The sequence below is a fragment of the Muscardinus avellanarius genome, assembly GCF_963383645.1.
Source record: "Muscardinus avellanarius genome assembly, chromosome: 18".
Lineage (NCBI taxonomy): Eukaryota > Metazoa > Chordata > Mammalia > Rodentia > Gliridae > Muscardinus > Muscardinus avellanarius.
In genome coordinates, this window is record NC_137804.1 from 6,125,567 (window position 1) to 6,148,155 (window position 22,589).

Here is a 22,589-nt window from a genome sequence, read left to right on the forward strand (position 1 = left end):
GGACTTGCTGCCCCTCTTTCCACTACATACATATATATTTGGTACTGGGGTGGAACCCAGGGGCAGTCTACCTCCAAGCTACACCCCAGCCCCATTTTTTATTCTTTTGGTTTTTTTTTAGTACTGGGAATGAAACCCAGGGGCTGTCTACCCCCAAGCTACACCCCAGCCCTATTTTTTTCATTCTTTATTTTGAAACAGGGTCTTATTAAGTTGCAAAAGGCCTCACTAAGTAGTAGCTGAGGCTGTCCGTGAACCATGATCCTGTCTCAGCCCCCAAATGTTGGGATTACAAGTGTGTGCCACCACGCCTGGCCTCTGCACAATTCTTGCTTGTTCAAAATGGAATGGCATCAGGAGACACCATGGCCTTGAACAGTCCGACCAATGGGTCTGAGTCCTGGGAGCAGATGTGCTCTGAGGCCAGCTCAGGCAGGTGTTACGGGGAGCTGCGGCCAGTGTGCTTTTGCAGGAACAAGGCTGGGGCCTCGCTGGCTCCTACCTGCACACACAGAGCGAAGCACAGGAGAGGCCTTTGCGGTGAAAGGACAGCAGCCCAGCCATCTTCAAATGGCGCCCGTGGCTCCCCAGCAGGAAGCAACTGAGCTTCTGAAAACCTAGTCCCTTGCTCGCCAACCCCTCCGTCAGGTCCGCTTCTTACCGAGAAGAGCCAAGCCTGCCAATGTGGTCGCCGGCGGAGGCTGGAGACCTGGCCTGGCCCTGGTCCTGCAGGAACCTGGTGTGGGCGGGGCTGGCCTCGGGCTCACGGGCCTCCTCGTCCACTCCTTTATTTTGAAGGTACTGTAGGGCAGAGGTGGGTGCGCTGCTCAGGGGCTCTGGCGCAGAGGCCTGGAGGGGAGCGCGGGGCGACTCGGGCTTCCAGGGACATGAAAGAGCTTCTTTTCAGGAGCGCAACGAGCCTGCTGGGTGGACACTGGCCGCATGACAATGATGTCTAATAATACTTCTCTTCAGGACAGAGCCACATGGTGTGTGGACAGCGACTGGGCCGGGGGCTGCCCAAAGGAAGCTACGTGGCGCGCGTTTGGGGGCTGGAGACTGGCACCTGCCAATCGGCACACTCCTCCCAGCAGCCCCGCCCACACCTGGACAGGTGCCACCTGGAACCGAGCCCACGGCCTCCGTCAGCTGAACCTGAACCTACCAGATTCCGGGAGCCAGGGAGGCTGGAAGGGCCATGGCCAGGGCTGGTGGGCTGGAGGAGGCTGGGATCCCTAGCCCCTCCCCTCACCTACCCTGTCTTCTCCCTGACACCCAGTGGGGTCTGGGGGAAGCAGGAGCACCAGCAGGTCCTCAGCAGGTCGGCCACTGCCAAGGAGTGGACGGCTTGATTGGGAGAAACTCCTAATAATTTGGCAGGATCTTAGCCCCAGACACATGTGACAATTCATCTGGTGGGTCATGCTTGGCCCCCAGCCGGCTGGCGGCCTCTCAGGTAGAGTCTGTCCTCTATTTTTGTTGTTGTTGTTTGTTTTTTTGTTTTTTTGCAGTACTGGGGATATAACCCAGGGACATTCTACCTGTGAGTTATACACCCAGCCCTATTTTTATTCTCTGTGTGTGTGTGTGTGTTACTGGTGATGGAACCCAGGGGCTTTCTACCTCCAAGCTACACTCCCAGACCTATTTTATATTTTGTTTGGAAACAGGGTCTCACTAAATTGCTGAGAGCCTCACTAAGTAGCTGAGGCTGGCTTTGAACCTGCGTGATCCTCCTGTCTTAGCCTCCCAAGTGCTGGGATTACAAGCGTGCGCCACCACACCCAGCTATATTCTTAATTTTGAAACAGGGTCTCATTGAGTTGCAAAGGGCCTCATTAAGTAGCTTAGGCCGTCCCCGAACCATAATTCTCCTGTCTCAGCCTCCCGAATGCTGGGATTACAAAGAGTGCACCACCACACCCAGCACTCCATTCAAATTATTAACCCACCAATGGATTAACCCACAGATGAGGCTAGAACCCCAAACCCTGCGTGAGAAAGAGTCAGTGGGCTGCATGGAGCTAGGTGAGTGCCCGGAGCACCCGGGCTTCCCAGAGGAGCTCAGGACAGGAGATTCTGGAAGGGAAGCCCGAGGGCAGAGGCAGCTAGGAGGAAGAGGAAGGTGCATGCCCAGTACAGCGCAGCCCCGGAGTAGGCAGAAAGCTGGCCAGTGCCAGCAGTGGTGGTGGTGTGTGCTTAAAATATCCACCAAGCCAGGCGTGGTAGCGCACACTTGTCATCCCAGCATTTGGGAGGCTGAGACAGGAGGATCCCGGTTTGTGGACAGATCAACTCTTTAATGAGGCCCTTTCCAACTCAGTGAGACTCTGTTTTAAAATAAAAAATAAAAAATAAAAAATAAGGCCAGGGGTGTACCTTGGAGGTAGAATGCCCCAGGGTTCATCCCCAGTACCACAAAAAATAATGTCCCCCAGAACCTCCTGAGTTAGACAGGGAAGCCACAGTTGAGATGGGCTTGGCTGGAGGGCCGAATCCCTGGGGCCAGGGCCGGGACAGTCTTTCCTGGATGGGCTGTCTCTGTCTCTGCTTTTTGCCACTGTCCCCTGAAGCTCTGTCACCCTGGTGCCCACTTGGGAGTCAGCCGTCAAGCAATGACCTCTGAAACTCCTGAACCCGGAGGTACCAGTACATCTTTCCTTCTCTGAGTTGTGCTTGTCAGGTACGTGGGTCACAGTAACAAAACCAGCCGAGTGAAAGGAGCTAAGCAGTATCTGTGCGGTGGAATGTAGGGGAACGGGTAAGAGATGGCAGGCGGCATGTGTGGGGGGCAGGCCACAGGTGCCCTGGAGTCTAGATGAAGAGACGTGGCTTCCGTCCACCAGCCCGCAGACAGGAATGAGCACATCATGGCTGGGATTGCAGCCGCCATCAGGGATCATGAGGCTGAGGGCCACATGGGATGGAAGAGGGTGAGCAGATAGGAGGAGCCTGGGTCCTTGAGGGCCACAGGAAGCTGTGGACAGCTTTTATGCAGAACAAGGACACAACTGGGTGTGTGTTTTAGAGAGGACAGCGTGTGTGTATGGAATAAGACAGGGACCCAGGTGGAAGCAGGTGGCCAAGCAAAGCCTGGAGGCCACGGCGGCCTGAGCTGGGCCAGGGGAAAGCAGCAGAAAGGGCCGAGGTTTATCTAGATGGACGGACCCGCCGGGCCGGAGCCCGCTCACCTGCACGCTGAGCTGCCCGAGCTCCAGTTCCAGCTGCCGCACCTTGGCCTCCCGCTCAGCCACCATGGCCTGCAGCTGGGCCACCAGGCTGCTGCTGCGCTGGGCCTCGCTGTTGAGCTTCTGGTCCAGGTGGTGCTGGGACACGCGCATCTTCTCCTCCTGTAGATTCAGGTTGCCCAGAATCTCCTGTAGCTGCTTGAGCTGGACCTGGCGGGGGGCGTGTGGCGTGTGGGAGGGGTGGTTAGGGGAGGCTCAGCTGGGCTTCTCTGGGCAGGGAAGGGCCTGGAGACTGCTTCTCTACCTGGGGACCCCCTCATTCCCCGAGCCACAAAGAACCTAAGAGCGGGACAGCTGGTGAGAAGAAGGATCGCATCCTCTGCTGGTCCTCAGTGAACCAGGCAGGCGGGAGCACGCCCTTCTCCATCCTCAAATTCCTTCTCTAACAGCAGCTCCAGTGTGGCTTCTCCGCCAGTGGGGCAAATACTGGGGTAAAAAGAAAGCCTGAAGCTGGGCGTGGTGGCGCATGCTGGTAATCCCAGCATCTGGGAGGCTGAGACAGGAGGATGGTGGTTCCCAGACAACCTCAGCTGCTATTTAGTGAGGCCCTTTGCAACTCAGTGAGACCCTGTTTCAATAAATAAATAAATAAATTAATTAATTAATTAAAAATAGCGCTGGGGTTAGCTCGCAGGTAGAATGCGCCTGGCTTCCATCTCCAGTACTGAGAAAAAATGAAAGAAAGCCTAGCCCCATCAGAATCAGAGAACACGTCTGTAGGCTGCACCTGGCTGGGGCTGCAGCCCTGAAAAGCCCCCTCCCCCCAGAGACCGGGGACGGAGGCAGAAGCTTCCTGTCTGCAGGGACAGGAAGGACATCAGTGATTTGGAACAGGTGTGGGCTGTCATCCTCGCCTTGCAGAGGAGAAAACGGAGGCCCAGGGGACCCAAGGGCACGCTGCTGGTGGACGGACAGTGCCCAGCTGCGGCCTCCGGATGCTGTCTTCAGTGATAAAGGACAGGGCCACGCAGGGCCTCACAGGATGTCCTGCCCGTTCCTTATTTCAAAAACTGGCTGCTGAGGCTCAGGGACGGGATGCAGCAGGCCCAGGGGCACACAGTGAGGTGGGATGTGGGTGTGGCAGCCCTTGTCTCCACTTTCTGTGCCCTGCTCAAGCCCCGTGTGATGCCTGCCTGTGGACCAGCCCAGCCGCCCCAAGCCCCCCAGTCCAGCCAGGCATAACCTCTGCCCAGGCAGTGATGACATCTAGCCCCAAACCCTAGGGCACCTCAGCGCCCAGAGAGAGAAGCCCAGGCTGTGGGGTCAGGAAAGTGGTCTTGCCCACCATGGACAGTTTTACAGTCAGAGGAGCCCGGTGGAAGGGTCCTGGCTTGCCATCTGTGGCAAGGGGCTGTGATGTGTGCCTGAGACCTAGTGTCCTGCAGGCGAGGCCCCACACCAGCCCTGTCCCAGCTGCCCCATCCGTCCCAGGGCGTGAGCCATTCTTCCTCCCTCTGCTCCCTTCTCCTTCGGGGCCTGATGACACTGCCAGCCTCCTGCCCTCTGTGTGCCCGCGGCGGCCCCTCTGAGGAGCTCTGGGGCCATCGAGGGGAGGTGACCTGGCCTCCTGTGTGGCAGGGCTCTGGGCTCCAGGCTCTGGGAGGCAGCTGGGGCGTACCATGAGGGCGTCGATGAGCTCGTCGTCATGCCTGCCCTTCTCCGCCAGGGTCCCGATCTGGTCCCTGAGGGTCTTCACCTCGCTTGACAGCACCTTGTTCCGAGCCCTGACGCCCTCAGACTTCTTTCTCAGCTCCTCCAGTTCTCTCCGGAGGGCGTCCCGCTCGCCCATCAGCTTCTGTGATTAGAAAGCCAGGGCAGGGCAGTGGTGCCTGGCGGGCCTTCCTGGGAGGCCGCAGGTGAAGGAGGCGCTGGCTGAAGGCTGGGGATGTCAGGCTGCCTGGTGGCGTGCGTGGAAGATGGCACGACCTCCTCTGCCCGGAAACACCGGCTCTAAGGCCTGGGGAAGGAGACCCCCTAGAGAGATGCCGCGCCCCAGCTGAACAGAGAAGAACTTTTTTTTTTTTTTTTTTTTTTTTGCTGTACTGGGGATCGAACCCAGGGGCATTCTACCTCTGGGCTACATCCCCAGCCCTAATTTTTTTTCTTTATTTGGAAACAGGGTCTCACTGAGTTGCAGAGGGCCTCACTAAGTAGCTGAGGCTGTCTGCGAACCACGATCCTCCTGTCTCAGCCTCCCGAATGCTGGGATGACAAGCGTGCGCCACCACGCCCAGCTAAAGAACTTTAGTTTCAGCTCTTCTGTATGGAGAGAGCTCAGCCCTGCAGCTCTGGCGGCCCCAGACCTGGCTCTCCCCTCCTCTCCACTGTCTCCTTCCTGGAGGCTTCCCGGATCCGCGTCCAGCTCCCTGCCCCCACTTGTCACTTCTTGACAATGTCCACCTTTCTTTCTGGGACGCCAGCTCCCGGGGGCCGGCTTGGTTCTCTGTAACCCCAGCACCTACAACAATGCAGACCCGACAGGAGCCTCAGGGCACACTTAGGCATGAAGGAACCAGAGGGGCCAAGGACTGCTGCGCAGAAGGAGAGTTCTGTCTGTAGCTAACAAGGCCAGGTGCAGTCTGGGGGTGTTGTCCTGAACGCTCGTGGAGGGAGGAGGGCTGGAGAGGCCGGAGAACTTCTCCAGTCTCCAGGCCCCCGGCTATACTGCTGGATTCCTTCTCAGCTCTTCCTACTCCTCCCCAGGCTGCCACTCAAAGAGCACTAGAAGCCACCCTGCGCGCCCAGGCCTCCAGCCCTTCCCCTTACTTTCCCGGCGCCGGTCCTTGGTCACGGCCAAGCAGGCTGTTGTTGCACCCCCAACACCTGCTCCAGCCCACCTACTCCCAACCTAAGACCTTTAAAAAATGCAGGGCTGATCATGTGCCTTCCCAACCCCAAACCTTTGGTGATTCTCCACTGCCTTTAGGATGGAAGGCAAAGCCACTGGCTGGCATAGGCCCCACCCCACCCCGCCCCCTCTCCAGTCCCCTCCGCACCCATGATGGTCTAGAGCGTGGAGAGAGCCATGGTGTTCAATGCAAGCCCCCCAAAAAGACCTCCGGCTCAGGACAGACGCTGTGGGGGTTATGGGGGCCACTGGAGGGACTGCCACCACCTCCTCTACTTCCTTGGCTACTCTTTTTGAAGAGTCCCTACTACTCACTACCCTCCGCCCACATGTGGGGAGACCAGCTCCTTGCCCAGCCCTGGAGCTGGTATCTGAAGCTCAGCCAGTAAAGCGCCTTGCATCCCCAGCTGCAGTGATGGCTCAGGAATGGTCACCTGACCCACGCTGGGCCGGGACGCTCAGCTCTGGGACTCTATAGGAGCGACAGGAAAGCTCAGCCCTTTGTCTGGGGCCATCAGGGAGTCCCTCGGAACAGAGTAAAGCCAACCCTGGGGAAGGCGGCCCCGGAGTCCTGGACCCGCTGTGCCTGAGGGGAGCCACTTCTGGCCTCTTGGCTTACACGGGCCATGAGCTGCCTCTGGCCTTGACCTGGCAGAGCTGGCGTCCCAGCGCCGGGCCCAGCCGTGGGAGGCAGCAGGGATGCGGGCCTGCGCCTCGCTCTCTTCAGCCTGGACCTCCATCTAACCTTACCCCCCTTTGGAACCGTGGCCCTCCCGCAATAAAGCTTCAGGAACAGGACCTCCGAAATGGCTGGGCTGGGGCTGCCCGAGTTTTGGTAAATGGGCCCTGGGTGAGGCCCCAGCCAGGCAGCTGGCGCTGGGGAGTTGAGAACCGCGCACGGAGGGGAGCCAGGGCTCAGCGCGCAAGCGCAAGTCCTGCAGGTGCCGCCCACCGCCCGGCGGTGGGGGTGGGGTGGGGTGGGTGTCCTCTGCGCATGCTCACCTCCCAACCCTCCTGCTTCTCCTTTTCCAGGTTGCGGATCCTCAGCAGGTTCCTCTCCTGCGCCGACAGCTTCCTGGAGTCTGGGTGGACAGACAGCTCATCACTGGCGGGGCCCGCAGGCCTGCTCTGGGCCTGTCCCAACTGCTTCTCGAGCTCTCGGACCTGAGGGTGTAAAACCCCGTGCTCTAGCTCCTCTGTAGTCTCCATCCCAGCGCTCCGAGGCTAGGGGGAGACCCCGCGAGGCTGAAGATGGAACCACATGGTTGTCGGAGACCCAGAGGAGCGGCCGGGGTGGGATGATGTGAGTTGGTACCTCGAGCAAAACAGAGGGATGCTCAGAAGAGGCACACTTTCAGGTGAGGAAAGTCACCGCCCTCCAGGGGCTGCTGGAGGCGGAGGAGCAGAGGTGCGTGTGGCCCTAGCAAGCTGGGAGAAGAGGCAGACACCCGGACCACGGAAGGCAGGTGGGCTCCTGGGGAGGCGGAGGCAGGACTTGGGGGCGGAGAGAGGTCACTTAACGTCTCTGCAGTCCAGTTCCCTGTCTGAAAAAGGCGCCCATGGCTATACTCTGTATCCTGTTGCCGAGGAGCCTGGTTAGCCTCCCTGAGCCCTCTTGGAATGACCAACCTTGGGACCTAGTGCAGACCAAGTCAGAGCTGCAGGGAGCCCGGGAATCTGCATTTAACCAATTCTACGGCTGAGTTTTAGGATTAGGCCACTTTGAGAAACTGGAGATGGTTCAGCGCCTGGCACACAGGGCTCTTAGCAGAGGCAGGTCGATGTATGCCCTTGTCACCCAGGGTCCAAGCAGGCAGCACCCAGGGTCCTTTTAAAACTGGTTCCCGAACTTCCGGGAAGATGGCGACCGAGAAAAGCAGCGTTTACGAGTCCTGCTAAAACTCAATCTCTATTGCCACAAAATCAGTGCTTTCCATAGCCAGAAAACACTAGCAACGGAGAAATAAAAAATGTAAACACAATGGACAGAGAAAAAAAAGACTAGAAGAACAACCAGAGACCAGAAAAGAAATCAAGCCTGTAATGCAGCGGCGGAGCCGCACTGGCACCTCTTCCCTCACAGACCAGGCTCCAGAGAGGAAAGGTAAACAAGGAGATGAAGTGAGCAGCTGCAGATCATTCGGATGTAATTCAGCAGTTCTTTCAGCGCAAAGAACATCTAAAATTCCCAGTGGCCAAGCTCATCATGCCTCCCAGAGACTCAGAATGGAGCTCAAAACCAGAAAAGAAATATGCCAGCCTCATGGCCGAGGGTGTGGCAGCGGTGCCATATTGCCAGCAGCGCCAGCTTCATGGCCGAGGGCGTGGCAGCGGCGCCATATTGCCAGCAGTGACAGCGAGTTCACTGTAACCCGTGACAGCTCCTGATCAGCCCGCACAATAACCATGAGTAAAATTGCAGCCCCTAAAGGAGAAATCCCTGTACTGCACTCCCAGGGACTTGTGCAGCTTTGATAATCTCCTTGGAGATAGTGGTGGCTGAGATTACCACAGAGTCAAGATATAGAGCACCCTAAGTGAAGTCGGAGTGACCCAGGGAAGGCACAAAATTCTGAAATCATGGGAAAAGGAACAACAATAGAGCAATGAATGCCCACAAACCCATAATATCAGAACCTGATAACACAGAAATTCAGAGATCTCCAGAAGATCAAATCAGGAATATAACTGTAGAAATAATACAGAAACTTCGAAAAGAATTTAGAGAGTCTAAAAGAAATAAAGGAAGCAATCATTGAGGTAAAGGCATCAACTCAAGTATAAACAATCGATTAGACTACATGGAGAATAGAATCTCGGTCCTAGAAGATGATCACTCCAAAAATGAATGCATAATTTATAACTTAGAAAAAAAAATCAGACAGCAGGAATCTGACATTGAAGAAATATGGGCCCATTTTAAGAGAGTTAACCTAAGAATAATTGGAATAGAGGGGGGAAAAGAAGGTGAAACCAAAGGGATCAATAATCTCTTCAAGGAAGTAATAGCAGAAAAATTTCCATACATAGAACAAGAGGTCGATACACAGGTCCAGGAAACTTATAGAACTCCCTTTAGACAGGATTTGAAAAGAGGATCCCCACGCCACATAATTATCAAAATGACCAATGTGGAAGCCAAGCAGAGAATCTTAAATGCAACAAAAGCAAAGGGCCAAGTGACATTCAGAGGCAAACCAATTAGAATCACTCCAGACTTCCCAAACCAAGTCATGAGAGCCAGAAGGGCTTGGAGTAACATATTCCAAACTCTGAAAGAAAACAACTTCCAGCCAAAAATTTCCTACCCAGCAAAACTATCTACCAAAGTAGATGGGAAAATAAGAAGCTTCCACGACAAACAGAAACTGACGGAATTTATGTCTTCAAAACCAGCGCTAGAGAAAATACTCAAAGAGATTAACTACAAAGAAGAAATAGGTAACACACATGAGAACCAGAGAAACAAGATTTTCCATCCAGCAGACAACTAAGATTGATTATCTGTGGAGATTCATTATTTATTTTAGTCTCTTACCTATTTCTAAATTGTATTGTTTGCTTTTATTGTTGCTAATTTTTAGGATTTCTATTTGGAATATTAATATACCTTCAGATATAGCATTTGGAAATATTTTATCCCATTCTATAACTTTTAACTCTGTTTACATTGTCTTTGGATGTATAATATTTTTTAATTTTTTAATTAAGTTTATTTATTCTTTTGTTGCCTGTGCCTTTGAAATCATATCCAAGAAATCACTGTCAGTTTCAGTGTTGTGAAGTTTTATGACCCTGGTTTTCTTCTAAAAGTTTATAGTCTTAAGATTTACATTTAAGTCTTTTATCTATTTTGAGTTAATATTTGTATATGGTGTTAGGTAAGGGTCCAATTTTATTCTTTTTCATGTAATTATTATTTTTCAACAATATTTAGTGAAAAGATTATTATTTCCTTCACCAAATGTTCTTGGAAACCTTGTCAAAAATAACTTGACCATATATGGAAGAATTTATTTCTAGGCTTTTTATTTTACTCCACTGGTTTATATATCTGCCTTTATAGCAGTACTATACTGTTTCAATTATTGTAGCTTTATAAGGTTTGAAATCAGAAAATGTACATCTTCTAGCTTTGTTCTTTTTTGAGATTGTTTTGGGTATTTAGAGTTCATATTTCATGTTAGGATAGATTTTTTCTGAAAAATAAATAAATAAATAAATGTATGTTAGTTTCACCTTAAAAAAAGGAAAAAAATATCCTCTGGTAAGAAAGAAAACAAAAAGAAATATTGAAATGTTATCTCTAAGTGATCAAAAGCTTGATATCAGACAAAGGAATCTGTTATGTGAGATTATCATTGTTAATTTTGGATAAACTGCTATGATATTAGATGTCAACCACTAAGCCAAGCATGGGAAGGAGGGAGGGGGAGGCAATGGGGTGGAGATTGGGGAGGGGCTAACTGGGCGATTTGTGCATGTATGTCTACACAAGTTTTTTACCCCATTACGATGTATGAATACAGTGCACCAATAAAAATAAAATTGGTTCCCACGTTTACACGCCAGTCTATGGAAGGGAGCGGGTGAACCAGAGCTGGGAAGGAGGTGGGGTTTCCCAGGGTGGCTGGCCAAGGGCAGAGGCCTCCAAAGCCCAGATCACTGCCCTCGTGTGGCGCTCCTTGGCAACCCCATTTAAGCATCAAAGAGCAGTGTTGCTTTATAATACCTAACATACAGCCGGGCGTGGTGAAGCATGCTTGTAATCCCAGTACTTGGGAGGTCGAGACAGGCGGATCGCAGGTTCGTGGCCAGCCTCAGCCACTTAGGCCCTCTGCAACTCAGTGAGACCCTGCTTCAAAATAAAGAATAAAAATAGGGCTGGGGGATGTAACTTGGAGGTAGAATGCTCCTGGGTTCCATCCCCAGTACCTCAATAAATAAATAAATAAATAAATAAATAATCTAAGGTACGACTAGATGACAATAGTAATAGTTCACATGTGGAGTGCATATTAGGGTCAGGCATTGTGCTGGGCGTCTTACAAACAGTATTTCAACTAATGGCATAACAACCATATGAGGAGAGTATTATTGTAGGGGGGGCGATGAATAGAGTTTCCCCCTCAGCATGAGGTTTTAGCTAAGGAAGCCCTTTCCCCTATTAGGAATAAGAAAGTAGAACATAGGGTCTAATAGGACTTAGAATTAAGACATAGAGATTAGGACACAGAGCTAAGGACATAAAATAAGGTGATAGCATAAAGAGTTATACTTAAGACAGAATAAGGCTGAGAGTGATGGTAATTACATATAGAAGGAAGTGACTGGCAGGATTTGAGTTGACTGACAAGTTCCTATCTTACTAAGTGATCTGCTTGCTTTTGGCTTCTGTAAACCTGCTTGCGAATATAGAATTAGGTCCAGGTAAAAATGTGTGAGTTCCTGCTTTCGTAACTGCTTGCTCAGGTCCTTGCTTCTGTAATCCTGCTTAGGCCCCATTTGCTTTAATGCTAAAAGCTTTAATGCTAAAAGTTGTTTTAATCTAAAAACCTGGTTTGCTGTTAGAAATTATCGTAAGGTTAGATTTGTCTTTTGAGATTCTTGTTTTGATGTTTCTTTAAAGTTTGAAATATTTTAAAAATATTATAGAGTGGTTTAGAGAGTAAAGCTACTCTTCTTGGAAGTGAGTTCGAAGCCCGCTACAGTCTTATCTTTAAGAAAACACCTGGCGTTCATGGGTCAAGCTAAAGGTTACCACAGTAACCGAGCCTAAGAGAGAGAGACATGCCTTGGTGGGCGGTGATGTAGAAAGGCTGTCCTGTAAAACCATTTGCTGTGATTCTAGTGTGTGTGTGCTTGTTTTTAAAATTATTGGCTGAGCCAGGCGTGGTGGCGCACGCTTGTGATCCCCGCGCTTGGGAGGCAGAGACAGGAGGATCGCGCGGGTTCGAAGCCAGGCGCGCGCGCAGGCTTAGGAGACCCTGTTTCCAAATAAAAATGTAAAAATAGGTCTGGGAGTGTAGCCCGGAGGTAGAAGGGCTTCCAGGAACCCCAGTACCACCAAAAATAAAAAAATAAATAAATAAAAAATTATTGGCTGTACCTGTTTACAAAGTTTTCTAATTGGATGTAGCCTATTCTTGGCGGGCTCTGACGTATGTAGCCACCCCCCATTCTGATGCAACCACCTCCTACACTGGCTATAAATTCAGAGCCCTCAGGGAGCTCGGGGTCAACCCTCTACCGAACTCCCTCGCCTACTAAAGGGGCTGCGGCTTGGCCAGGGCCACTCTCTGGTAGCCTATAATCCCCTGTGAGGTGACTGGTGAGTGATGTCTGGGTTTTGACCCCTGGCTTGCCGGGAAAGAGCTGCAGCACAATAAACCCTGCTTGATTTTACATCTCTTTGAGTCCTTCGTTATTTGGGTTGAGGGGCTAGTCTCCTACCCTTCATTATCATCTCTATTTTATTTTTTATTTTATTTTTATTTTTTGGTGGTACTGGGGTTCCTGGAAACCCTTCTACCTCCGGGCTACACTCCCAGACCTATTTTATACTATTTTATTTGCAAACAGGGTCTCTTAAGCCAGCGCGGCTGGCTTCAAACCTGCGCGATCCTCCTGTCTCTGCCTCCCAAGCACGGGGATTACAAGCGTGCGCTACCATGCCCGGCTCTATTTTATTTCTTATTTTGAAACCAGGTCTCACTAAGTTGCTGAGGCTGGCCTGGAACCTGGCATCCTCTTGTCTCAGCCTCCCAAGTACTGGGATCACAGGAGTGTGCTACCACCGCCAGCCCTCAGCTCCACTTTATAGAGAACAAGGCTCAGGAATGAAGTGATTTGCCCAGGGCAACACCCCGGGGGGGACAGTGACAGAGGCCAGACTCACACTCGGGGTTCTGGGATCCCAGAGCCACGCCTGCATCACCAGCCACAGTTTTCAGGTGTTGTGTGTTTGTTTAGCACTGGGGATTAAACTCAACAAGGGCATTTACCTTCAAGCAAACCCCCCGCCCTTTTTATTAGTTTTGTGTTTGAAACAGGGTCTTGCTAGTTTGCTGAGAGTTTCACTAAGTTGCTGAGGCTGTCATCAAACCTGGACCCTCCTATCTCAGCCTCCCAAGTACTAAAATTACAGGCATGTGCCACCATGCCTGCCTATCAGATACAGCTTTTTTTTTTTTTTGAGGGGGAGATTTTTTTCCCCTTCCTGTGAGCTTCAAGGATCTCAGAGGAGACCTTGAAAATAAGTAAAAGCCACCAACTGTGACCCTGTAAGCTTTGTGCTTGGCAAACAGGAAACCCCACACCTTCTTGGGAGCTTTTGGGTCTCAAGGCAAAAAGGAGAGAGAAGCCCAGATGCCCTGGCGCAGCTCTCTGGCCGCCCTGCTGAGCGCTGCACACTCTGACCCAGCCCATATCCTGGAGCCCTGCAGGGTGGGTGCCGCTGCAGCTCGCCTTACACAGAGGAGGTCCGAGGCCCGGGAAGGAGGACCGGGCGCATGGGCCCTGAGTCCAGCAGCCAGGCTCTGGAGCCCTGGTCTGGGCCGGCCTCTTTTGGTCTGTTCCCAAACATTTGGAAACAAAGAGGGAGCTGCCAGAGCAAAGTTTTTTTTTTAAATTTTTAATTGGGTAATGAAAACTTTAAAATGTCAGCAAGCATCTGCGCGGAACTTGAAAAGGCCTATGCTGACAATAGCCACGCCGCCTTGCACGCACCCGGCAAAACATGCCGGGAGACGGGATCCTCAAAACGAAGGCATTTGTCAGCGCCCGCGCCTGGCACGGCAGGAGTGCTCGTTGGTTAAATAGCAAACCCAAGTCGGCCGCCGCCTCGGTCCTGCACGGCCGCCCGGCACAGCGCTCTGCGGCAGGCGCGCAGGCCTTGGGGGCGCTGCGTGCTCACCCTGCCCCACACTCACCTTGCTCTGCAGAACAAGGATCTGTTGAGCTCTCCCTCTCCAGGTGCCCGGACAGGACAGGAGCTGCTGAATGTTCACGTCTTCCCCGACCTCACTGGCCAAGACCTGAAACGAGGCCGGGTGTTCAGCATGACCGGGTGCCTGGCGCTGTGGGCTTGGGGCTGCTGCATAGGCGGGGCTATGTTGGGCGTGCGGGGCTCCAGGGGCCCTCCCTCACACCCAGAGCAGAGCCTCCAAGGTGCACGGGCCTCCTCTAAATTCAGCTCCTCCTGGGAGAGCAGTCATTGCCAACATTTCTTGGTGACGCTTAGAGCAGCCAGGGAGCTGGCAGGGGCTAGAGAGGCCTCCTTGCTCTCGACACACTTGGCAGGAAATGGGCCACCGAGGTGACCAGCACCTGCGTCCTTACCCCCTTCGCCCTCTGTTAGAATGGGGAGGCCTGGATGGCTAGGTAAGCACTCTGCCCAGGGCCCGGTCCTCTGCCCATGGCTGCCAAGTGGCCATCTGAGCGCCGCCAGGAGGAGGGTACGGCGTGGCTCGTGAGGATGCTGGGCTTCGAGCAGGGTCCACTCTGAGGCTCCTGCAGCGCCGCGCCCAGGCCTCCCTGCAGGCTGCAGCCTGGGAGCCCCAGCCTCCGAAGCCCCGGCAGGAAACTCCATCCAGGTCTCTGTCGCTTGTTTTCACAATAGGGTTGTTTGGGAAATCTTGGCTGGCCCCAGTGGTTCCAGCCGGGAAGACAAATGCCAGAGAGTTCACTATGTAAATAAAAACAAATACCTAACCAGCTGGGCCGCTGGGCCTGTGCCTCCTGCCCGAGCATTCTCCTTTGAAAGGGGGAATTTAATGCACAAACCACCTGCACATTTTCTAGTCGACAGAGAGTGCAGGCGGCAGGTCTTGGCGGGCTTCGGAGGCAGAGGGGGCTTACTCAGTGGCAGCCCAGGGTACAGGGAACAGGGGAGGCCTTCAAGATGCTCCCTGTGTGGATGGGGCTGTCAGCCTCAGTCCAGGGCTCAGGGGAGCCCGGGACCCACCTGCCCGAAGGGACAGTGCCGAACAGTAGTGCTCACCCCAGAGCAAGCCCGAGCCCAGAACAGAACCCACCACAGCTCAGCCCAGCCCGCGAGAGGCCCCGCCCATGCGCAGCAAGACCTTCTGGGCCATCCGGAGCTCCTGCTTCACGGCCTGGGCCTGGTTACGCAGCTCGCTCATCCTCAGGCCGGCGGCTGCCAGCCTGTCCTTCAGGCCCTTCACCTCTGGGCTCTCCAGCTGGAGGGGAAGGGCAGGGAGAAGCAACCACATGGCCTGGATGCTAAGAATATTCAGAGAGCCTGTTGGTTTTTTCTTTTTCCTTTTTGGTACTGGGGATTGAGCCCAGGGACATTCTACCTATACCCCTAGCCCTTTAAATTTTTTATTTTGAAACAGGGTCTCCCCAAGTTGCTGAGGGCCTCACTGAGTTGCTGAGGCTGGCCTTGAACCTGCATTCCTCCTGTCTTTGTGCACTGATGGTTTGTGCACTGGCTTGGTACACAAGCTCCTATCCCCATCCCAGCGAGGCGTAGCCCCGCTGCTCCCCAGCCCCCATGTTTCTGTGTCGGTGGCACTCCAGGGCCTGTGGCTCAGTCTGCAGTCTGGGCCACCTCTAAAGCACTTGGACTCTGAGGGTCTGGGGCTCCCCTCACAGTCTGAACCACCCCTGGGTGACAGGGCTCGCTGGGCAGTGCTGGGCTCCCTGTCCTGGGACCAGGCCTTCCCTGCTGGTCCTGGGGCTCCAGGGCTCCGCAGCCCCAGCCCCTCCTCCTCCTCCCTCTCTGGGAAGTGAATCAGCGATTGAGCCGCCAGTCCTCTGTGGAGATGCCCTGGCCTCAGGCCACAGCTGGGCACTGCCCGGCAGCTGCTCCAAGGAGGCTGCTATGGTGGGCACTGGAACGTGGTGCTGATGGCTAGCCCTAACTCTAACCTGGCCCAGAAGAGAATTCATACCGCGGATCTGTCCCCCGAATGGACCCTGGATGGCTTGGCTCCGGTGTCGGCGATCCCCCTGGCTGGCAGCCTGGCCAGGGCCGTCTGCAGCTGAAATGCAAACCTCACACTTAATATTTCTTTCAGCCCACTTTAGGATCTTTTTTGGGGGGGGACAGAACCCAGGGGCATTCTACCTCTGAGCTACACCCCAGCCCTATTTTATATTCTTTATTTTGAAACAGGGTCTCACTAAGTTGCAGAGGGCCTCGCTAAGTAGCTGAGGCCGTTTGTGAGCCACAATCCTCCTGTCTCAGCCTCCTGAATGCTGGGATTACAAGTGTGTGCTACCACGCCCGACCCCACTTTAGGACCTTTGATGCAAGAATCGCTCCTTTAGACGTCCCGCGTAGCAAAAGGTCAACTGATTGCCCACTCCCCATCACTCGGCAAGCGCAGCCCAGTGATTCACTGATGGCTTAATAAATAATAACGCCACCGCCCTTGCCTGTCTCCTGCCGTCCTGGCCGGGAGGAGGTAGGGATGAGGAACCGTGGCGGTCAGGTCTCCAGGGAGGCCACAGGGCAGAGACGCAGAGATGCCTGCCACTCCTGCAGAGAGCCGGGCGACTGACCCCTGCACGATTCCTTGCTGGTTCTTCACGCAAAGGCGTGCCCTGTCTGACAGTGTGGGGCCCGCCCTGCGCCTCTCTTCTGAGCTGACCCCTCTGCGTGGGGGCTGCTCCCCCCACCCCAGTCCATCCCTCCTCTCCCTCCCTGGGTGCTTGAGACACACCCCCTTACCCCCAGTGCTCCCTGGCAGGTGCCGCCCTCCTGCCCTCTGTCATGGTGCACACCTGGGCTGCCCCCAGGCCAGTGGCCACGCCTGCCGAGGCTGCTCCCTACCTGCTCCCCCAGGGCCTGGCAAAGAACCCCCAAAGGTCCTCAAAAGAACAAGTTATAGAATATAGAAGCTTGCATTCCAGGCCAAGCACAGTGACCACTGGATCCCCGAGGGCCGTGGAACCGGACGCAGCGCAGCACCATCCTGTAGGCCAGGACCTGAGAAGGCCTCTCAGCCTCTCACAGCCTTGGGAAAAGCTGCGAAGCTTCCTCACAGCCCACGGAGCCATTCTAACCCCCAGGGGACCAGGCCCTTGGACTGCGCCTTCAACAGGATGCAGCGAGGGCCTTTGTGCCTGTCTTTAACAAATGTTTACCTTATGTTTACTACAAGGCAGGCCCTATTTTTTTTTTTTCAGTGGTACTGGGGCTCCTGGAAACCCTTCTACCTCCGGGTTACACTCCCAGACCTATTTTATACTTTTTTATTTGGAAACAGGGTCTCTTAAGCCAGCGAGACTGGCTTCGATCCTGTGCAATCCTCCTGTCTCCGCCTCCTAAGCGCGGGGATTACAAGTGTGCGTCACCATGCCCGGCCATGCTGGGCCCTATTCTAAGCATCGGCCTCCATGCAGGTCTGTTCCCTCAGGCCCCTGCCAGGCTGCCTTGTGGCGACCTGCGCCCTTTGCCTTCTCTGGATATGACAGACTGCAGAACTCATTGCAAACACTGGCCCACACGATCTCCAGGGAACCCAATGCACCCTCTCTGGAGGAATGGCCTGGGTGCTAGAAGACCCCCGTTCCCCTCCCACACAAGAAGAAGCATGGAGGGCCTCACCTCCCGCTCCAGCTCCTGGACGCGATTGGTCAGCTGCTTCGCCCTGGTTTTTGCACCCTCTGACTCAGCCATCAGCACCCGGTTCTTTTTGGACAGCTCGACGATTTTGGTGGCGACCACATCTCCAGCCACACCAGAAGTCCCTAAAATGAAAGAAACTGTGAGATCAATTGGAAACATGGGTCTAGAGCCGGGCGTGGAGGTGCACACTTGTAATCCCAGCATTTGGGAGGCTGAGACCGGAGGATCGCGGTTGGCAGACAGCCTCAGCTACTTAGTGAGGCCCTTTGCAACTCAGCGAGACCCTGTTTAAAAAAACAAAACAAAACAATAACAGCTGGGCATTTTGGTGCACACTTGTAATCCCAGCGCTTCGGAGGGTGAGACAGGAGGATCGTACAGGTTCAATGCCAGCCTCAGCTACTTAGGCTGTTACTTACTTAGACCCTGTTTCCAAATAAAATATAAAATAGGTCTAGGAGTATAGCCTGGAGGTCACCTTCACCCAGCCAGCAGTGCAGGCCTGGGCGGGGGCTGTGAGCAGGGAATCCTGAGGAGCTGCCCTCAGAGCCTTACACTGACCGAAGGCGGCAAGGACCATCCAGAGAAGAGTTGGCACAGCCTGGGGGCCCGGGAGTGTCTGGAGGGAGACTCGCACCACCCAGCATCGGGCACGCGTGGCTCCTGGCTATTTTAGCAGGTAACAACAGAGGGAGGGGTACTGAAAGATCACCGGGCCAGGCGTGGTACCTATGCCTGTAATTCCAGCAGTATGGCAGACTAAGGTAGGAGTGCAAATTTGAGGATAGCCTTGGAAATTTGGTAAGACCCTGTCTCACCAAAAAATATTATAAAAATTATAAAAAATAATAAAAGGCTGGGGATATAGCTCAATTATAGAGATGTAGAATGCCCCTGGGATCAATTCCCAGTATAGAAGGAGGAGGAGGAGGAGGAGGAGGAGGAGGAGGAGGAGGAGGAAGAGGAGGAGGAGGAAGAAGAGGAAGAGGAGGAGGAGGAAGAAGAGGAAGAGGAGGAGGAGGAGGAGGAAGAGGAGGAGGATGAGGAGGAAGAGGAAGAGGAGGAGGAAGAGGAGGAAGAAGAGGAAGAGGAGGAAGAGGAGGAGGAGGAAGAGGAGGAGGAGGAGGAGGAAGAGGAAGAGGAGGGGGGGAGGAGGGGGAGGAGAAGGAGGAAAAGAAGAAGAAAAGAAGAAAGAGAAGGCGAAGCTCACTGGGAAGGAGAGTGTCGTCCAGACGCGCAGTTAAAGAGGGTCTGGTTCTCATTAAGATGGGCACGCACGCTCTTCTCCACCTCCTCACTGAGCACAACCAAGAACCCTACAGAATGTGTGCAGCAGCTGCCCGAGGCCCTGCAAGTTCCAGGCAGCAAGCACAGGGCGGGGAAGCCAGGTCTAGAAGTGCACATGACCCAGGGTGAGTGTCCTGCCCAGGCTCAGAAGCAGCACAAGTCCTGGGAAGTAGCCCTTAGAAAGAGGCCGGGGGAGCCCCCGTTAGCCCCAAGAGCAGGAGGGAGGGCCCAGGAAGGGGAATCCTCCTCTCACTACTGCCTCCCGCTCCCGTCTCCACGCCAGTCCTCCTCTCGGAGCTGTGCCCTCCTGATAATCGGGCAAACTCGCGAATGCTAATGTCTATTAGGAGGAGGCTCCTCCTGTCTCCTTAAGTTCTTTAAAATATGTATGATGGTTGCAAACAAAAACTGTAACATTGATGGGATTTCCAGTAAAAAGAGAGATAACACGGGCAAAAGCTGCGATATGTAAGCAGGGAGGGGAGAGGGACCTATACAGTGGGTGAACTTTCTACCTTCCCCTGGAAGTGGTAAAACATGAATTGCAAGTAGACTGTAAAGAGGTGAGTATGTATTCTGTAACCACTAAAGCGATCCCTAAAAATCCAGGCCAAGGAAAACAGCTGTCAGCAGCCTGCGGTTTGTGGCTTGGTTAAAAACATGAACACCGCTAGCCGGCTGGGCTTTTCTCCCCCAAACCTGAGGCTGGACGTCAGCAACGGTGACTTCCGAGGACTAGGCTGGATTCACGTGGTCTTCAGGAGGCGCCTGGCTGCCATCAGAGGAGGCCAGAACAGGTTTGTAATCTCAGAACTGGCCTGTGTGGCAGAGGGCGCACTGGGGGCAGGCAGGTCCCACCTCTCGGGCCATAGGATGCAGGTGGGTCTCCTGCGCCCCCTGGAGCCCATCTGCTTCTCTACAGTGCTGCAAAAGTGCAGGCTGCCATTAGGGCCTGACTCCTGTGTCTGCCCTCAGCACACACAGCCTGTCTTCAGAGAGAGAGAGAGGCTTGAAGAACAGAGGGAGGTGCACCAGGCTAGCAAGGGCCTTTAGGACACCATGCTCTTCTTGATTTTTAAATATTTATTTATTTATTTGTGGTACTGGGGATGGAGCGCAGGGGCATTCTCTCTCCGAGCAACACCCCCCAGCCCTATTTTTTTATTCTTTATTTTGAAACAGGGTCTCACTGAGTTGCGAAGGGCCTCACTCAGCAGCTGAGGCTGGCTGTGAACCACGATCCTCCTGTCTCAGCCTCCCGAGTGCTGGGATGACAAGCGTGCGCCACCGCGCCCGGACCCTCTTGCTCTTTAACCGACTGACCGGTCTGCGGCCAGCCACACCGCGGGCCTTGGGGACGGGCACTGCGGAGGAGAGGGCTACCTGTGAAGGCAAGCCTGTCGTCTTCTATTTTCTTCCTGAGGTGCTTGATTTCAAAGTCCCTTTCCTTCAGCAGCTTGTACAGGCGCCCGTTCTCGTCGGCCGTCTCCCTGAGCTCGTCCCGAAGCTGCTGGATCTCGTCCTCAAGCACCCTGCGAGGCAAGGGAGAGTTACCACTCCTCAGGGGCCGGGAGCCGGGTCCCTCCCTGGTCCCCGCTTGTAGCTCCTGGATGGGGCACTAGGTGGCAATAAGAACTAGATTTTAGCAAATAGGAAGCGGATGTTAAAGAACAGACTTTTTTTTTTCAGTACTGAGGATGGAACCTAGAAGCATTCTACACCTCTGAGCAATACCCCAGCCCGATTTTGTTTTCTTTCTTTCTTCTTTCTTTCTTTCTTTCTTTCTTATTTATTTATTTTGCAGGTCTGGGGATGGAACCCAGGGGCATTCGACCTCCAAGATATACCCTCTGCCCTACTTTTTATTCTTTATTTTGAAACCGGGTCTCACTGAGTTGCAGAGGGCCTCACTAAGTAGCCGAGGCTGTCCGCGAACCGCGATCCTCAGGTTTCAGCCTCCTGAATGCTGAGATCACAAGTGTGCGCCACCACGCCCGGCTTATTCTTTATTTTGAAATAGAGTCTCACTAAGTTGCAGAGGGCCTCCCTAAGTAGCTGAGGCTGGCCAGGAACCTGCGATCATCCTGGGATTGCAAGTGTGGCCACCACGCCCAGCTTAGATGAGCGGACTTTAACACAACTCTCAGATCTGAGTGACCAAGAGTGACTGTTACTTACTTAATTTTGATGTTTTACCTGCAAGCCACACTCCCAGCCCCTTTCATTTTTTTGGTTTGAACCAGGGTCTTGCTAATTGCCCAGTCCCCTCTCCAGCCTGCAACCTGCTGTCTCAGCCTCTCAAGCTGGGTGTGCACCGTGCGTGGCGGCGACCCTGTACCTGTCTGCACTCTCTCCTCGGCCCCCTGCAGAGGTCCCACTTGCATTTACCGCTGCTCAAAGATGTTCCTCAGGTTCTGCTGGTCTGTCTGCAGGAAGGCGAGGCCGTCGGGGATCTCCAGGGGGATTTCCGGGGGCTCCTTCTGCTCCTCGGCCTCGTTTTTGAGGCTCAGCTCCTTTTGCCTCCGCTTCTCCATCTGCTGCTGCAGCCTTCGGTGCTGCAGCTCCTGCATCGCCTGGAACTGGAGGCGCAGCGTGTCCTGCGAGCCCTCGTCGGCTGCCATGGTGCCTAGGAGCCAGGTCAGAAGGCTGACTCAGGCAGCCCTGCCCGCGGCCCCTCCCGCCCGAGCACGCCACCAGAGTGCGCGTGGCATCAGGATACGCCCGCCTGCACGGGGGTCTGCCCTTCTGCTTCCTTCCTGCAGAGCATGCGGGTCCCAGCAGCTCTGCCTTCTCTCAACATTGAGTGTGGTCAGCCTAGACTTCAGCCTTTCCCGCTGTATGAGGACGCCTTGCTGTGACTTAGGTTTGTGTCTCTTTGATGACCAGCCAGCTTCAACATCTTTTCATCTGTTTACTTTCTCCGTGTGGTAGTAGGGATGTAGCCCAGGGGCATTCTACTCTCCCCAGCCCCAGTCTTTATTCTTTATCTTGAAGCAGGGTCTCACTGAGTTACACAGGGCCTCACTAAGTAGCTGAGGCTGTCTGTGAACCGCGAGCCTCCTGTCTCAGCTTCTCAAATTGTGGGATTGCATCTGTTTACTTCTTGTGTGCAGTGTCTATTCACTTTTCACGCTCATTTTAAAACTGCACTGGTCAGAGCTCCTCATACATCCCTGGTGTTCTGTCTGAGTCTCCCATGGACGGACGTGCACAACCCTTAGAACTTCTCCATGCCACTCTGTTACTTAATGCGTAGCCAGTGTTAAGCACTTCGTCTCAAGCCATATTGTCCACCTGCTGTGGTTCAGATATGGCGAGTTCCCTTGAAACTCTTGCTGAAGTTTTATCTTTTGTGAAGTACCAGGAGGTTGGAAACGTAATATGAATGTGGTATACAGAGGCAGAACCTTTGGAGATTGGTCAGAGCGGAGGCCCCATGCTTAAATCCCAGTGGCTTAGCCGGGCATGGTGGCGCACGCTTGTAATCCCAGCATTCGGGAGGCTGAGACCAGAGGATTGCGGTTCGCGGCCAGCCTCAGCTACTTAGTGAGGCCCTCTGCAACTCAGTGAGACCCTGTTTCAAAATAAAGAATAAGCCGGGCGTGGT

General features: G+C 53.8%; 1 protein-coding gene across 1 annotated transcript in view; it reads right to left on the reverse strand.

The window, feature by feature from the left end:
* CCDC13 (coiled-coil domain containing 13) overlaps positions 1-21,603 on the reverse strand; it is a gene marked incomplete at both ends in the record, with an annotated part of 33,607 nt that extends 12,004 nt beyond the window's left edge. Inside the window, 10 exons of the mRNA XM_080715222.1 lie at positions 662-801; positions 3,192-3,398; positions 4,867-5,043; positions 7,099-7,260; positions 14,028-14,132; positions 15,180-15,296; positions 16,014-16,103; positions 17,675-17,817; positions 20,366-20,514; positions 21,371-21,603. Of these exons, the coding sequence (XP_080571348.1) occupies positions 662-801; positions 3,192-3,398; positions 4,867-5,043; positions 7,099-7,260; positions 14,028-14,132; positions 15,180-15,296; positions 16,014-16,103; positions 17,675-17,817; positions 20,366-20,514; positions 21,371-21,603 (1,523 nt within the window). The remainder of the gene's footprint in view (positions 1-661; positions 802-3,191; positions 3,399-4,866; positions 5,044-7,098; positions 7,261-14,027; positions 14,133-15,179; positions 15,297-16,013; positions 16,104-17,674; positions 17,818-20,365; positions 20,515-21,370) is intronic.
* Between the last annotated feature and the right edge of the window lie 986 nt (positions 21,604-22,589).